The sequence below is a fragment of the Diceros bicornis genome, chromosome 20, assembly GCF_020826845.1.
Source record: "Diceros bicornis minor isolate mBicDic1 chromosome 20, mDicBic1.mat.cur, whole genome shotgun sequence".
Taxonomy (NCBI): domain Eukaryota; kingdom Metazoa; phylum Chordata; class Mammalia; order Perissodactyla; family Rhinocerotidae; genus Diceros; species Diceros bicornis.
The window spans coordinates 20,396,730-20,411,234 of record NC_080759.1 but is presented as its reverse complement, the minus strand read 5'-3'; the positions used below and the strand labels follow the sequence as shown (position 1 = coordinate 20,411,234).

At 34.8% G+C, this 14,505-nt stretch overlaps 1 protein-coding gene across 1 annotated transcript in view; it reads left to right on the top strand.

The window, feature by feature from the left end:
* Positions 1-14,505, top strand: part of MTREX (Mtr4 exosome RNA helicase) — a 102,053-nt gene that overhangs the window by 82,176 nt on the left and 5,372 nt on the right. The window contains exons 23-25 of the mRNA XM_058564070.1: positions 1,435-1,540; positions 4,680-4,736; positions 5,904-6,066. Of these exons, the coding sequence (XP_058420053.1) occupies positions 1,435-1,540; positions 4,680-4,736; positions 5,904-6,066 (326 nt within the window). The remainder of the gene's footprint in view (positions 1-1,434; positions 1,541-4,679; positions 4,737-5,903; positions 6,067-14,505) is intronic.

Below are 14,505 nucleotides of genomic sequence, written 5' to 3'. Positions count from 1 at the left end.
ATACACCAACTAGAAGGATGTGCAGCTATGACATACAACTATCTACTGGGGCTTTGGGGGGGAAAAAAATAAATAAATAAAATTATTAAAAAAAAAAATAAAGTTCCAAAAATCTTAAAAAAGATAAAAATGACAGAAGGATATTTTACAATTATTACACAAATCAGAAGATAACAAAAAGTACTCTACACAAAGTGATGATGGTGAAATTGGTCATATAAACAAACTCTCAGACCCTAGGTAAATTCTCAAACTCAAGAATCAGCATTTCTAAGGACAAAAAGAAAATTCTGAGATTCTGAGATGTATTATTTTATATATCTGAGGTTATTTTGAGATTATTTATTTTACTTTCTTTTCTGTTCAACAGAAAGGACTTAGTAATGTGATGTTTTGTGATCCTAACTTGGATCATCTCATTTTGCTAAAAAGACTAGTGAAAACAATCTTTCATTTTTTTATGATTTGTATGCTAAATTTTCCTTATACGGTTCTTAAGTGGTCAAATACTGAAGATAGTTGTCAATTTAAGGAAATTGATAAACAGATAATGAAGAGATGAAAAAAATTATTGGATTGATCATTCTAATCTTTATAATATAAATCTATTATCTTTGTAATATAAATCTGAATGTGAAAATGTTGTACAATCATGGAGCAAAGAAGATGGCCTTTCTTCAATGAAAGCATGACTTGTCAAAGTTTTTAAAAATACTGTATTTTGATGATGCAAAAGAGGAACCAAAAATAATGATAAGCTGGAACCTGAAAGAGATGTATTTAAAATCTGGAGTAGTCAGTAGTACATTTTGACACTGCAAGTGCAAGAAGAAACAGAAGTAATGGTGAGCTAGTCCCTGAGATATATTTGAAATCTGGAATAGTATTTACTAGATGGATATAGTCCAGATTCATGGATGACAGTTGATGAGCAGCAGTTTGTTGCATTCAAAGGCCATTGCCCATCTTAATTATATACATTCTTAGCACTAGGACACTATGGAATAAAATGTGTGTCTGCTATGGGTATATCCTAATTAAGATTCCTAATAAAGTTGTTTTTCATTATCTCTTTATAAATTATTTGTAAAATAACTTAAAGTTAAAAACAATTAAAAGCGTCCTTGGATCCAGATAATAAATGGTGATGACTATTTTTCCTGGTACACTGAGTTAAGAAATGGTTCTTTATTTCAATGAATATGTGCATTTTGGTATTTGCTAGAGTGGGATCTTTATATAAAATATATATATTGGTAAATACAAAGACTTGTCATTTCCTTAGTTAAATAAATCTTTGTCACTCCTCATTGATTACTCCTCACGGTCAAATAATACATTTATTAAAACTACACTTTAAGGATGTATGTGTACATATGTATATTTTTATATCCTGACATTTGAAATTTATTCTCTCTTTTTGTGGTGGTATAGTGCTGATGAGCTCCTTCTAACTGAGATGATGTTTAATGGCCTTTTCAATGACCTCTCTGCAGAACAGGCAACGGCACTACTAAGTTGCTTTGTGTTTCAAGAGAATGTGAGTTAATAGATTTAGCACATGTTATTTATTAATTCACAATCCTGTAATTTAATTTTAATACTATTATGAATAATTATAAAAATATGACTTGATATTTACATATTACGGGTAATGTTAATTAGAAATCAGTGCCACTTTAACACAAATATAGTAAGAGAGAAATAATTAAATGCATATTATCAGAAAGGAGAGTAAAATAGGATTTTATTTGTGGACAGTCATCATTAATCAGATTCCAAGTTTTAAATTTGTTCTATAACCCATTGTTTGAGGCTCTGGCCTAGGCAGACAGTCCTAGAAATAGAAAGAAAAAGTAAAATTAGGCAAAACTAGTAAAAATGAAAGGGGATAGTAAGGTTGAATTAATATCCCTCCTCCCAATATTGGAAAATAACTATGAAGCAGCTGATTCTACTAGAAGCTGAAATCTTAGTTTTCATAGGCAAGGTCTGAGATAGTGGCCATAAGATTCTCATTGCTGGTTTAGCAATAATTTTTTCATGTGGGTAGTTAGTTCACTTTCAGCAGCTCTTAAAAAAGGAAGTGCTGGATGGAACACCACAAGAATACTAATCACCCTTGTACCTTATTCCAAAAACCTGTATGATTTGTTTTAAAAAGTAAAATGCATGTTTCATGTTTCAAATTTAAAACTTTATTCATTGTGGATGATATGGACAAAATAAGAATAAGATGAGGACATTTGCCTTTAAAAGTAATTTAATACTGCTATCTGAATTTTTAGAGGACCTTTTACCATATACACTTAGTTTAACTTTTAAGTAAATTGTGTAAGACAAATTGTTTTTTCAGTTCTGCCATTGATCTATTTACCTGTTAACTATTTCCTTATTTAGTAATCAGATCAAATACATTACTTCTTGAAGTAGTAGGTACTTTTCTCTCAGCTCCCTGATTACAGATTAGAATTCCAGCTATAGTGGCAATAACAACAAATAGGACAGTAATCCAAAAACAATTTGTGCTCTCCTGAGATTGTCTGCTATGCACCCATGAAGTAATTTGTACATAGGGAATGCATTACTTTACAAAATATTATGTTTGGCTGTTGTTTTTCTTATGTTCAAAATTTTATTACATTAATTTCCAAAATAGTTGTTAAGAATGTAACAGATCACTTGGGGATTGATGGTCTTCTGCCTGTGTCAAACTTTGCCTTGTATTGTGCTTCTTTTTTTTTAAGGTGGCACCACAAAAATCCTGTCTTCTGAGAGGTCAACTATATTACCTCCTCAAAGGAGTTGGGCTTAGCCAAACCAGAACTCTTAAGTCTTGGGGCAGAATGTCACTGTGTGTGGTTAAGTTTTGTTCAGTCACACTGTGTTATATGTAGGGTCATCAATTCTTGTGGTGGCCTTTCAACATTAAGGTGGAAAATTGTATTAAAAGTCACGTGGCATTTTGTTGATACTTTTAAAAGAATGTTTTCTAGCCAAAAAGGAAGGTCAATATAGTAAGATACTTGTTAAAAATACAATAAAATCTGCTTGATATACTAATTTCTATTTAAAAATCTGTTCTTTCTAAAACTGTGCCCCTACATTTTTCATATCATTAAAAGTAGTTTAAACATTACCTACAGTCTTTATAATATGAATATCAAATAACTACAGATATTTTTTAAGTGCCCACTGTGTGCAATGCACAGATCTATGCACTAGAGATACAGTGAAAATTTTTGCTTTCATGAGACTTATGCGAGTGGATGAAGATAAACAATAAAGAAATAAAGTACACACTTATGTCAAATGGTAAGGAGGGGTTTGGAGAAAAGTGAAGCAGAGGAGACAGACAGAAATCCTTGGGAGGCTGGGGTTACTATTTTAAATAAGATGATTAGAAAAGGCCTCACTAATAGAGTGAAATTTGAATTGAGACTTGAAGAAATGAGGGAGCAAACTGTGCACATACCTGCGGGAGAGCAGTGGTAAAAATCACACTTAGTTTACTGTCAGGACCAGTGCCTTCTTAAAGTGCCCAGCAGAGGGGCACAGTCAGTAACTGTTGACCATGAATGGACACAATATCAAAGATATTTAGGAGTCTTGGGTTCTTTTCACTATTAAACTGAGATGTTGAGTTCATTCTATCTATTTTGCTTTTTCATCACTCATCATGATTTTTTGTTTTAACAAGAATAATAGAGAACCTAGGTCGTGATTTATTACATAATATACATATACATATATGTAATATATATACATATATACATGATGCAAATCAAAACCAAGTTCTGTATAAATACTGATGCTTAAAGACAGATCTATTGCTAACCTATAACTGCTTTCTTAAAAATTTACCTATATTTACGTTAAATCCTGTCCCACACACACATACATACCATTCTTGTAGTAATTTTATTTTTGTATAGTAAGTTTATCTTTGTCAAAAATTGTTCACTAATGTCTTTTTTGTAATCACAAGCCTATAGGTTTCGAGGATCTGATCTTATTTCTCTTTGACAGGGTAATAAACCAACTCACAGAATTCAAGCAGCTTACCCAAGTTCTTTGTCTAGTTAGTAATAGACTTGAAACTCCTATTATTCTGATTGAAAAATTGATGAACTTTTCACTAGTGGGAAGGCAGTATTAAGAGCACTGAAACTCAGATTAAACTTTTAACTATCTTTGTATGTGGTTAGAGAGCTAGAAATATCTGGGTAAAATAAAAATTGAGGGCATTATTTCTGACATTCTTTAACCCAGATTTTCAGTTTCCACAGATTGAGAGTTGCCTGTAAGCCAAAACTGTTTCAAAATCAAACTATGATAAAAATATTATAATAATGTTGATGCAACTAAACTACTATGCATGTTTACAATATTTGCTCTCCCTCAGTTCTGTGTATGGTCACAGAAAATAGCTAGATTAGCACACTGAAAATTTAGCAGTGTAATATTTTCCTTTGAAATAATAAGACAGTATTATAATTTAGAATAAGAGGAGTGGTAATTTTGCTTAAATAAACTGAGTTGATTAGAAACTCTAAATGCTAATGACTAAAGTCTTATAATTTGATATTAATGGATATCATGAAAGCTTTGTGATAGTACATACTGCATTTTAAACTTAGGTTTTTATATCTAATCTTTTTACATGTTTTCCATTATAGTCTAGTGAGATGCCCAAATTAACAGAGCAATTAGCAGGACCACTTCGTCAAATGCAGGTAAGATTTTTTTCAAACTACATATTTTATGAATGGTGTGTTGTAAAATAAACATTTTTGACAGTCTTATAGTATTTATCATTACACAGAGACAGCTTCCTTCGAGACTAAATATGTCACTTGATGTTAATATCATTTAATGCTATTGATAATATCATTTGTGATTTTTATTTTAATAATTAAACATTCTTTCCCACCAATGTAATAAATTGTATAGAGTTGCTATGAATGCAGATTTAGCGCTACATAATGTAAATAGGCTATACCAACAATTCAGTGCCTGCATCGTTTTGCTTGGTATTAAGAATGGCATCTTGATGAACTAGGATTTAGTTAGCTTAATTTTTTGTGCATTTTTCCGTCCTGGTTTACAACAGATTTTAAAATCTGATTTCTTTATCCTAAGAAATTATTTATCTGTAGGTCCTCAAAGCCACAGCAGCTTATAGTAATAAATTTGGATCTGTTATTATTTTCTTAGGATGCATTGATTTTATCTACCTTTTCAACATTAGACAGGAAAGACAGGGGAAAAAGAACTATAAGACATTGCAAGAGAGGAATAAAAAGTGAATCATAAAAAAAGGCCACTTCAATGGAACATTTAGCATCCCTTAATATTACTAAGAAATTTAAACTTCAGAACCAGAAAAGTCTTTTTAGACCTAGGAGTTTTTGACCTTTTAGATTACGAAGGAGAAAAGAATGAGTGTAAATTGCTCACTGTGGGGAAAAGAAAATATTAAGATTTACATTTTTTAAAGTATTGTTAGCAAAAAAGCATCATTTTGCCATAGGATTTGTGTTTCTCTAAATCTGTTTTTTTGTCGTTGTTTTTGTTTTGTTTTATTAATGAAACAGATTAATTAAATGATACTCTTGAATAATTTTAATGAAGAGTTCTGTTTTTCATAGAAAAGGTATACTGGGTGAAAATCGTGCCTTTGATATATTTTTCTTGGTTAATTACGTCAGTGTCATGGGAAAACTGCTGTTTGATCTCTCAGCAATGGAGCAGGTGCTGTGGCTACTTAGATGCAGAATATCCAAATTGCAGGCATATCACTTAGGAAGACAAGGAACCTTGTGGAATACTGGCTTTGAAAACTTAAAGGAAAAGTGATGAGAGATCATAAGAAATTTTAAGTATATCTTTTATCTTCAAAGGAATGTGCTAAAAGAATTGCAAAAGTTTCAGCAGAAGCCAAATTGGAAATCGATGAGGAAACTTATCTAAGCTCATTCAAACCTCACTTAATGGATGTAGTATATACCTGGGCAACTGGAGCTACATTTGCCCATATCTGCAAAATGACAGATGTCTTTGAAGGTATTGTTAAATTTTGTATACATACATTTCTTTCTGATATAAGAAATATACTTAGGATGTCATTATTTTTACTAGATAAGAATATATTATTTTTAACTTCTGGTAAAAAAAAAAATGGAATCTTCTGCCTGTGAAGATCAAAAATATTCTCCACATATTCTTTGTATTATTTAATAAGCACAGTCTTCTCATTATAAATTCCTTAAGAAACTATTTTAACAGTTTATAATCATGTGCCAAGGTCTCTGCAACGTCAGATAAACACATGATCCTAGTAAGTCATATTTGTGTGGATATTTTTACTTTTTGGTTTTATTCTCATGGTAATAATTTAATGGCTTGCTATATAATTCCACTAAAGAATAGCAGAGCTAAAGGCAAGCCTCATGGCTCAGTGGTTAAGGGCACGCGCTCCGCTACTGGTGGCGGGTTCGGACCCCGGGCGCGCACCGACGCACCGCTTCTCCGGCCATGCTGAGGCCGCGTCCCACATACAGCAACTAGAAGGATGGGCAACTATGACATACAACTATCTACTGGGGCTTTGGGGAAGAAAAAAAGGAGGAGGATTGGCAATAGATGTTAGCTCAGAGCTGGTCTTCCTCAGCAAAAAGAGGAGGATTAGCATGGATGTTAGCTCAGGGCTGATCTTCCTCACAAAAAAAAAAAAAAAAAAGAATAGCAGAGCTGAAAATGCTGTCCATCGTTTCATTTCTAGTAACAAGCTTGGCTTCGCTCAGACTGTTACATCGCATGAATCAGATTAATGAGCAGATTTTTAAGAGACTGAAGAATAACTATTACTCAATTGAAGAGAAGTTTTAAATGAAAAAATAAAGGCAAAGGGAATATATAAGGAATAATTATAAGTGAATTATAAGAAGCAAAAAAATAAGCACAGTTTTTAAAGAAAACCATACTTGGAAATGCTGTATTCATTGCAAAAAGATTGGCTTATGTAGATACTTAATAGTAGTGAATTGTATTTACTAAATTAAATATTTACATTGAACTTTCTTAAAAATGAAAATAAATGAGCTTTAACTTCATAAAGATTATTAACAGTATTTAAAATACTATTACTATTGCTTATAGTTCTATTTTGAGAAAAATTTTAACACACCCAATATTAGATGCTTTTTAACTGATTATTTCAGACTAATAGACTACTGAGTTTATGAATCAATGATTTTTATGATGCATGGGTTAAACATCTCTGCAACAGAAGATTAAAATTTTCAATTATGAGCCTTTACTTCACTACATTTATGATTTTTACGTGTTACAGTTTATAGTATATATTTTTTTATTATGATGTGCTGTTTTAGTCCTTTCCCTAAAGTTTATTTCTAAGCCTCCATTAAATGATGATTTAGTAATATGGTCGCAATCCTGTGGAAAATACATTCTGCTATTAGGAAAGTCATTATTTATTAAGTAACTACTATGTGCCAGGCATTGTGCTAATAAGCACTTTATATAATTTATATCTAATCACCACAATAGCAACTCAGCATAGATACTGTTGTTTGCACTTTGCACAAGGAGACTGAATTTTAAAAAGGTAAATAATTTGGCCAGGGTCATGGAGGTGTAGTACATGATGGCACTGTGATTTGAACCTTGGCCTCTGTGACTGCAAGTCACATGGTAATTGATAACTTCATCTTAGCACCATAATACCTTATCCTTGAATTTTGGATCACCCAGAGACTTCATAAATCCTACCCTAGATTATAGCATCTCTATCCACTGAAAATTCGTGCTTGTCAGAATAGTACAAAGGTCTGTAATAGTTCATGATGGGTAGCTACAGTTGAGGCTGTGAGAAGAGGGAAGCATGACATTCCTCACTGGTGCACATTGCTTAACACACAGGTAGATATATGATGGCTTGTGTTTCAGAGGTGCAAAGGCAATCAAATACACCAACACCACTCTTCAGTCTGACATCTTTTTGAAATGTAAGAATGAAACTAATGACTGCTCTATGCCTAAATAATTCCAGTTGTTGGAATTGTTAATGTAATAATGTAATTGTTAATGTAATAGCTCATATTTATGTAATACCTGCTTCTCTGAGAAGTTAAAGACAATGACATAAAACAATGGTGGTGCAGTGTGGAGAGTAGTTTTTGTTTTGTTTATTTAAGAAAAATCAAGAAGCAATAGACCTGGAATAGGGAGCCCTATAAAATTGTCTTTGTGGATTATTTTTCTGTTCTTTGTACTTAAATGGAAAAGTTATCGGAGTATAGAAGATAAATCTTAAACTGCTAAAATTGAAGATTTTCGCCACCTATGAGTTGACCTTTTCCACAGCATACCAGCATTCCAGAAATCTATTCTGCCCCTTTTCAATTCCTTGGGGCTATTTCTACATCACAGTTTGCTTGAGAATTCTAAGTTTGAAACTGTGAGGAATTCACTTTATAACTTGAAGTTGAATCTAACAGCACAATTCTCATGTTTTTCTGGTCTGGGTGCCAGTATATCAGCTACAGTTTTTCTAAAATTGGAATAGACTATATATTAGCTCGTAAAAATAAAACTTGTAATTAAACAGCAAAAAGTAACTGGGAACCTTGATTTACTTAGGATAGTATTTCCTTTTTCCAGCATACTGTGTCCCTCTCTCCACCCCGCCTTTTTTTAATCATGTTGTTACATAGTTCTTCCATTTCAGAATAGCTATTCTCTCCTCTTCTTATTATTGTACATGCTTTATATAATTGGAAAAATACTATAATCAAATCTCTAGCCCATAGCTCTAGCGTCTTTATTTTTACAGGCAGAAAGTGACTACATTGGAACCTTTTAATGTGCTGTGCTCAAACCATATTTGTTTCTAATTAGATTCTCAATTTTCTTTTTATATGAAAATAAATAATGTCTGATCATTTCATGTCATGAGCCTCAGAAGTAGTTTTAAAGATTTTTCAAACATTAGCTGGAGCTAGTTAACACTGTAATGATTGACACCGTGTGTTTGGGGGATGTCTGATACAAGAGAATTTATACTGTGATTCAGTTGAGGAATGTTGAAGACTTCATATAAATAATTATTTCCTCTTTTATCACCCTGAAAAAAAATGATAGAATGTAGTTGTTTCTGATTTCCATCAAACTCAATTTGAATAGCAATTTTTAAAAATATTCATATGGGCTAAAGCCTAGGATTTCGGTCTACTAATCCATGCAGTAGATCCATTGTAACCTAGACAAGGCCATTACTATTTATTGCTGTCTATACAAAAACAACGTTGTACTCTTCAGTATGCATGAAGGACTTGCTTTCCACTGAGCACATGTGATCAGGAAAGCTCCTATGACGAACTATCACTTAAAACTGTTTCCTGTACTTCTGCTTGCCATAGGTTTTTAAAGCAAATACTGTGTACTACATTTCCACACTCTGCCCTCACCACATGTTCTTCTCAAATGCCTTTCAACTGGCATAGTTTTATCCTTCTCTAGGACAGGGTACATCAGTGTCATAAGGGATTTCCAGTGGATTTATTTTTAAAAATACTTTTGCCAATAATAACAAAGTAACATTTTATTAATACGTATCATTTCTGTGTTTAAATTTTGGCACAATTTTAGTACTAAATGACTTAGGAATTAGTACATGATACTTATTTGATGCATAATTACTGAGGCCCTAGTGAGGATCAGGTACTGTGTGAGCAGCAGAGTCTGCCCTCCAGAAAAGGTTCAGCCTAAGCTGAGATCTAGTGGTAAATAATAGCAGGAAAATATATTTGTGATCTTAACCTTAGGGCAAACTCATTAAAACCACCCTAGATGGGAGTATTAAATTAGATTCAGGGCATGAACTGTGGGGAACCACTTTTGGGAATGCTGGAAAGCTAGAGGTAGAAATACTGTTCAGAGGAATGTATTGCTTCCATCCTCAATGAGAATTACGTGGTTTTGTTCAAGAACCAGATGACCCTGATGTTTGCAAAATTGCCCTTAAAGCATGTGCACCCAAATGTCCATCAGTGGGTGAATAATTAAATTGTGGTATATCCATACAATGGAACAGTATTCAGCTATAAAAAGGAATGAATTGCTGATTTATGCTAAAATAGGGATGAACTTTGAACACCTTAAGGTTCTAAATGAAAGAAAGCAGATACAAAGGCCACTTATTGTATGATTCCATTTAAATGAAATGTCCGGAATAGGCAAATCCATAGAGACAGAAAGTAAGAGACAGGGGCCGCCCGGTGGCTTAGTGGTCAAGTGTGCAGGCTCCGCTGCACCGGCTCTGGGTTCGCAGGTTCAAACCCTGGGCACGCACAGACACACCACTTGTCAAGCCATGCTGTGGCGGCGTCCCATATAAAGTAGAGGAAGATGGGCATGTATGTTAGCTCAGGGCTAATCTACCTCACAAAAAAAAAAAAAGAAAGAAAGAAAGAGACAGACAGAAAGTGATTGCCATGGGCCAGGGGATGATGACATGGAACTAGGCGTGATGCTTAATGGGTATGAATTTCTCTTTGGGTGATAAAAATATTCTAAAATTAGATAGTGATTATGATTGTACAACCCCAAATATACTAAAAATCACTGAATTGTACATGTAATTAAAAGGGTGAATTTTATGCTGTGTGAATTATATCTCAATATGAGTTCTTCCAGAACGGTGATGCAAACCTGAGTATAGAAAAGGGCAGTGACATTGAATTGTACACTTTAAAAATGGTTAAACTGGTGACCTTTATATTGTGTGTATTTTGCCACAATTTAAAAAAAAAAAAAAAGGCAGTGACTAGTAAGAATTCAGTTTCGCTTTTTACTACTTACTACTACTTTGGCAAGACCAGAAAAAAAGTTTTGTAACAAACCATTAGGTTAGTGTTTTTATTTCTGTTTCTGGTCAGCTTCAGATAGCCTGGGGATGGGTCATGGCTTTGTAGCTTTTTGTCTAGCACTTAATCTAGCTGGTCCTAATTGATGAGGCAGAATGATTTCCAAAGCTGGGAATAAGGAGTACTCTTGGACTACAGAGAACTGTAGTAGGTAGGAAATACGCTAGATAAGTCACTACTTCACAGTAGTTTTCATTAATCCCTGTGGGGAATAACCTTTATGCTGCAGGCAGCTGTTGACAGTGTTTGTGCACACAGACAGTGATTTGTTGACAAAACTCTGTGGCCATCAGCCACAGCCATTATATACGCAACCCTGTACCTCCTGGCCTCGTTTTCTTAGTTGTTCTCATGTCATCTGAAACTGTCAGAACTAAAATTTCTGGAATTCGAGTTTGAGTATTTACAAAGTGTGACATGGCATTGCTCATTGGATCAGATGTTCGTTCACTTACTTTAGTTTATACCTTATCTTAGCCATTTACTTCATGTGGTTTGGCCTCTCTGATAACTTTTGCAGATTCTGCTTATTAACATGAGTTACTCAATTTGTAGAAATACCAAAACAATATCAAGTTATCTGTGTTTCCTGGTACATATTTGAAATCAGTCAAAATAAAGTTTGTTGAGAGAGAGTACCTAGCCCGCCGATGCCCTGCATAGCAGAATGCTTTGAAAAGAATTTTATTTCAATCCTACATGATTTGTGAGAATCTGCTCTGTTCCTTTAAGTGCTATATATTTACAGTTTTAGCCACCACCTAATTTAATTCTCCTCGAATAGAAACATTTGCAAAATAAACATGTAATATCTGGTTGCAGAGGTAATACGATGTTAATTACCTTCTCCGTCCCAACCTCCACCCTCTCTCTAGACACCCAAAAGTTACTGCAACTGATTTCCTCTTTCATTGCAAGGCAGTATTGGAGCCCAGCATTCCTAGCAGCTGAAAACAGAACTAACAAACAGAGCCAATATTTATTGAGCTCTTATTGTATTATTTACACTTGTTAAGGACGTTATATACATTATTTCATTCGTTTCTCACAATAACCCCATTAGTGTAGGAATTATTATTATATCTCTACTTTATAAATGAGTAAAGTGAAATTTTTCTTAGGTTAATGGAAAAGATTTGGAAGGAAAGTAATGAGTTCACTTTTTGGAAATGTTGAGTTTGAGGTGCCTGTAATATGTCAAGGGTGATCAACTTTTTGTTAGCGGTAGCATCTAGCTAGAATTAATAGCATTGTTTTGTTTCTGGAACATTTGTTTTTCTAATTATGGCCTATTTATAAAAAACAAGTGAGTTTTTTTTAAGTCATTTAAGTAAAGTGTTACAGCAAAATCTGAGAGATACACTAATGATTGAAGTTTGTAAAATTATACTTTTAAAGATATAACTGAGGGTCAATTATCCTAATATAAAAATATCACACCTGGACCATCCAGAGCCTTATGGTTTGAATCAGGACTGAAACAGACTCACCAGAGCTTCCTCTTGGCATTTGAATTAACAGTATCTAGTTTTTGAGCAGTTAGAGGAGCCCCATTCCTCCTGGGATGCAGGCATATAGGCTCCCCAGCTGTCTCCAGGACTGCCGCCCTCTCATCATGTTGCTTGTGCCCAGCATCAGGGCACCCGGTGGAACAGGAGTAGAAGCTGAAATCTTGTCCCACCCGGGGGAAGAGGTAAAGGTGCTGTCCATTTGTCAAGCCGTGAGTTTACCAGTGGAGCTAGGGGATGCTGCCGTCTGATCCTATAATGGCTAGTGGCCATCCTGGCTGCCTCCTGTTCCCAGGGAATAGGCTAACCCTCTTCTTACCCATATCTGTAAAGCTGGGTTTCTTTGCTTCATAGTTTTGCTTTCAGCCCCATCCTTTTCCATATTGTAACCTCAGGCTGTTTTGTGCATTTTTATCCTCCTGTCTCACCCGGGTGCCTGTCATTCAGATGCCATTAAGACCTGCTTTAATTTTTTTCTCACTTAGGCCATTAACTGAACTTTCTCCTTCCCTGGTCGTGTCTGTTCATTCTACAGTTAATTTCTTCAGCCAAGCTCACAGCAAAAAATAAAAACTAATATTTTCAGCTTTTACAGGGTTCCAACTTGTAAAGGTCCAAGAATCTTCTTCCATGAACTCTTAGCCTCACAGTTGAAAAGGAAGCTGTTGTTCTTAAGTGTAGCTAGTTATCTTTGCCGTTTCTGACAGGGGTTTCAGGAGACTTGGTTTCTAATCCTAGATCTAAACTGTTAATCCGAACTTGAAAGACACTAACCACCTCTTTGGTTTCACATTTGTAAAATGGTAGAAGAACGTTGGGAGCAGCTAATGACATAGTCCCTCCTACTTGGAAACAATATTTTCTGTGAAATCAGTTTTCTCTGTTAAAGGTTACTAGTAAAAGAAACAGCGAGTCTGTTTATTTTTCATCTGTTCTGTTAATTTTGAGGTAGTTTCGTAGGGTCAGAATGAGTTGCCTCAGTAACAAAAAGTAAACTCTAGGGAGATATCACGTAGCTACTTCCTCATTCTCTTCGAGGCCTGTGTGGAGAGGACACAGCCACGCTGCTTAGAGAGAACCTTCCTTCTGAGCTCCTCAGATAGTTCCCCTTTTCTAGGAAGCACCTGAGATTCTTGTTGTTCTGTCTGCTTTATGTACCACCAACCTGGATCAGTCTAACAATTCACTATAAAGTAATCCTATACTTTCACAGCAGAGTTCTGCTGGAGAAAAATTAAATTCTATGGTTCGGTGTCACCAAAAGCCATAGTCTGTATGTAACCTTAGAATCACATTAAACATTCCTAGTAATAAGAGGAGAAGAAGGAGAAGGAGAAATAGGAGTAATAGTAGGAGTAGGAGAAGAAAATTACAAAGCACCAGCTATGTGCCAGGCACCTTGAACATATTACCTCATTTAGTCTTTCCCACAGCTTGCTAGTACAGTTCCTTATGTACTAGATGGCACAGCTGAGCCCTGGTCTCTCCACCTCCAGAGACTGTTTTCCATGCAGGACTTCTCTCTGGGCTTCCTCTGCTACTTCTCTTAGAGGCAATTCCAAATCTTCACTGCTCTCCTCAAGCATCTACCTCAACTCTGCCCAAGCTTTCTAGGTGATCACTTCTGCTTCAGAGGAAAGGGAGAAGCCATTAGGCCTGTCTTCTTACTTAGAAACTCATGTGCATATATTCTTTCCCTTATTCTTTCCTCTTCAGAGGAAGAACCCTTCCCCCATTGCTCTGAATCCCAGAGCCTTCCTCCACACTTTTCTGTACCCTCCTCAATTTGAATCACATCCTTTCTGCTGCCATTTTAGCATATAAATATGCTTATATTTCTCATCCACACCTTCTCCAGCTACCAACATAACATAGTGGTTAAGAGCAAGAGCACAAATCCTAGGCTTAAATTTTACCCACTCACTGGATTAATGATCCTGGGCAAGTTACTTAACTGTGCCTCAGTTTATTTGGCTATAAAATGGGGAGATAATAGCTTCTGCCTCATATTGTGAGGATAAGATGGTGCGTGTAGAGCCTTTAGCACA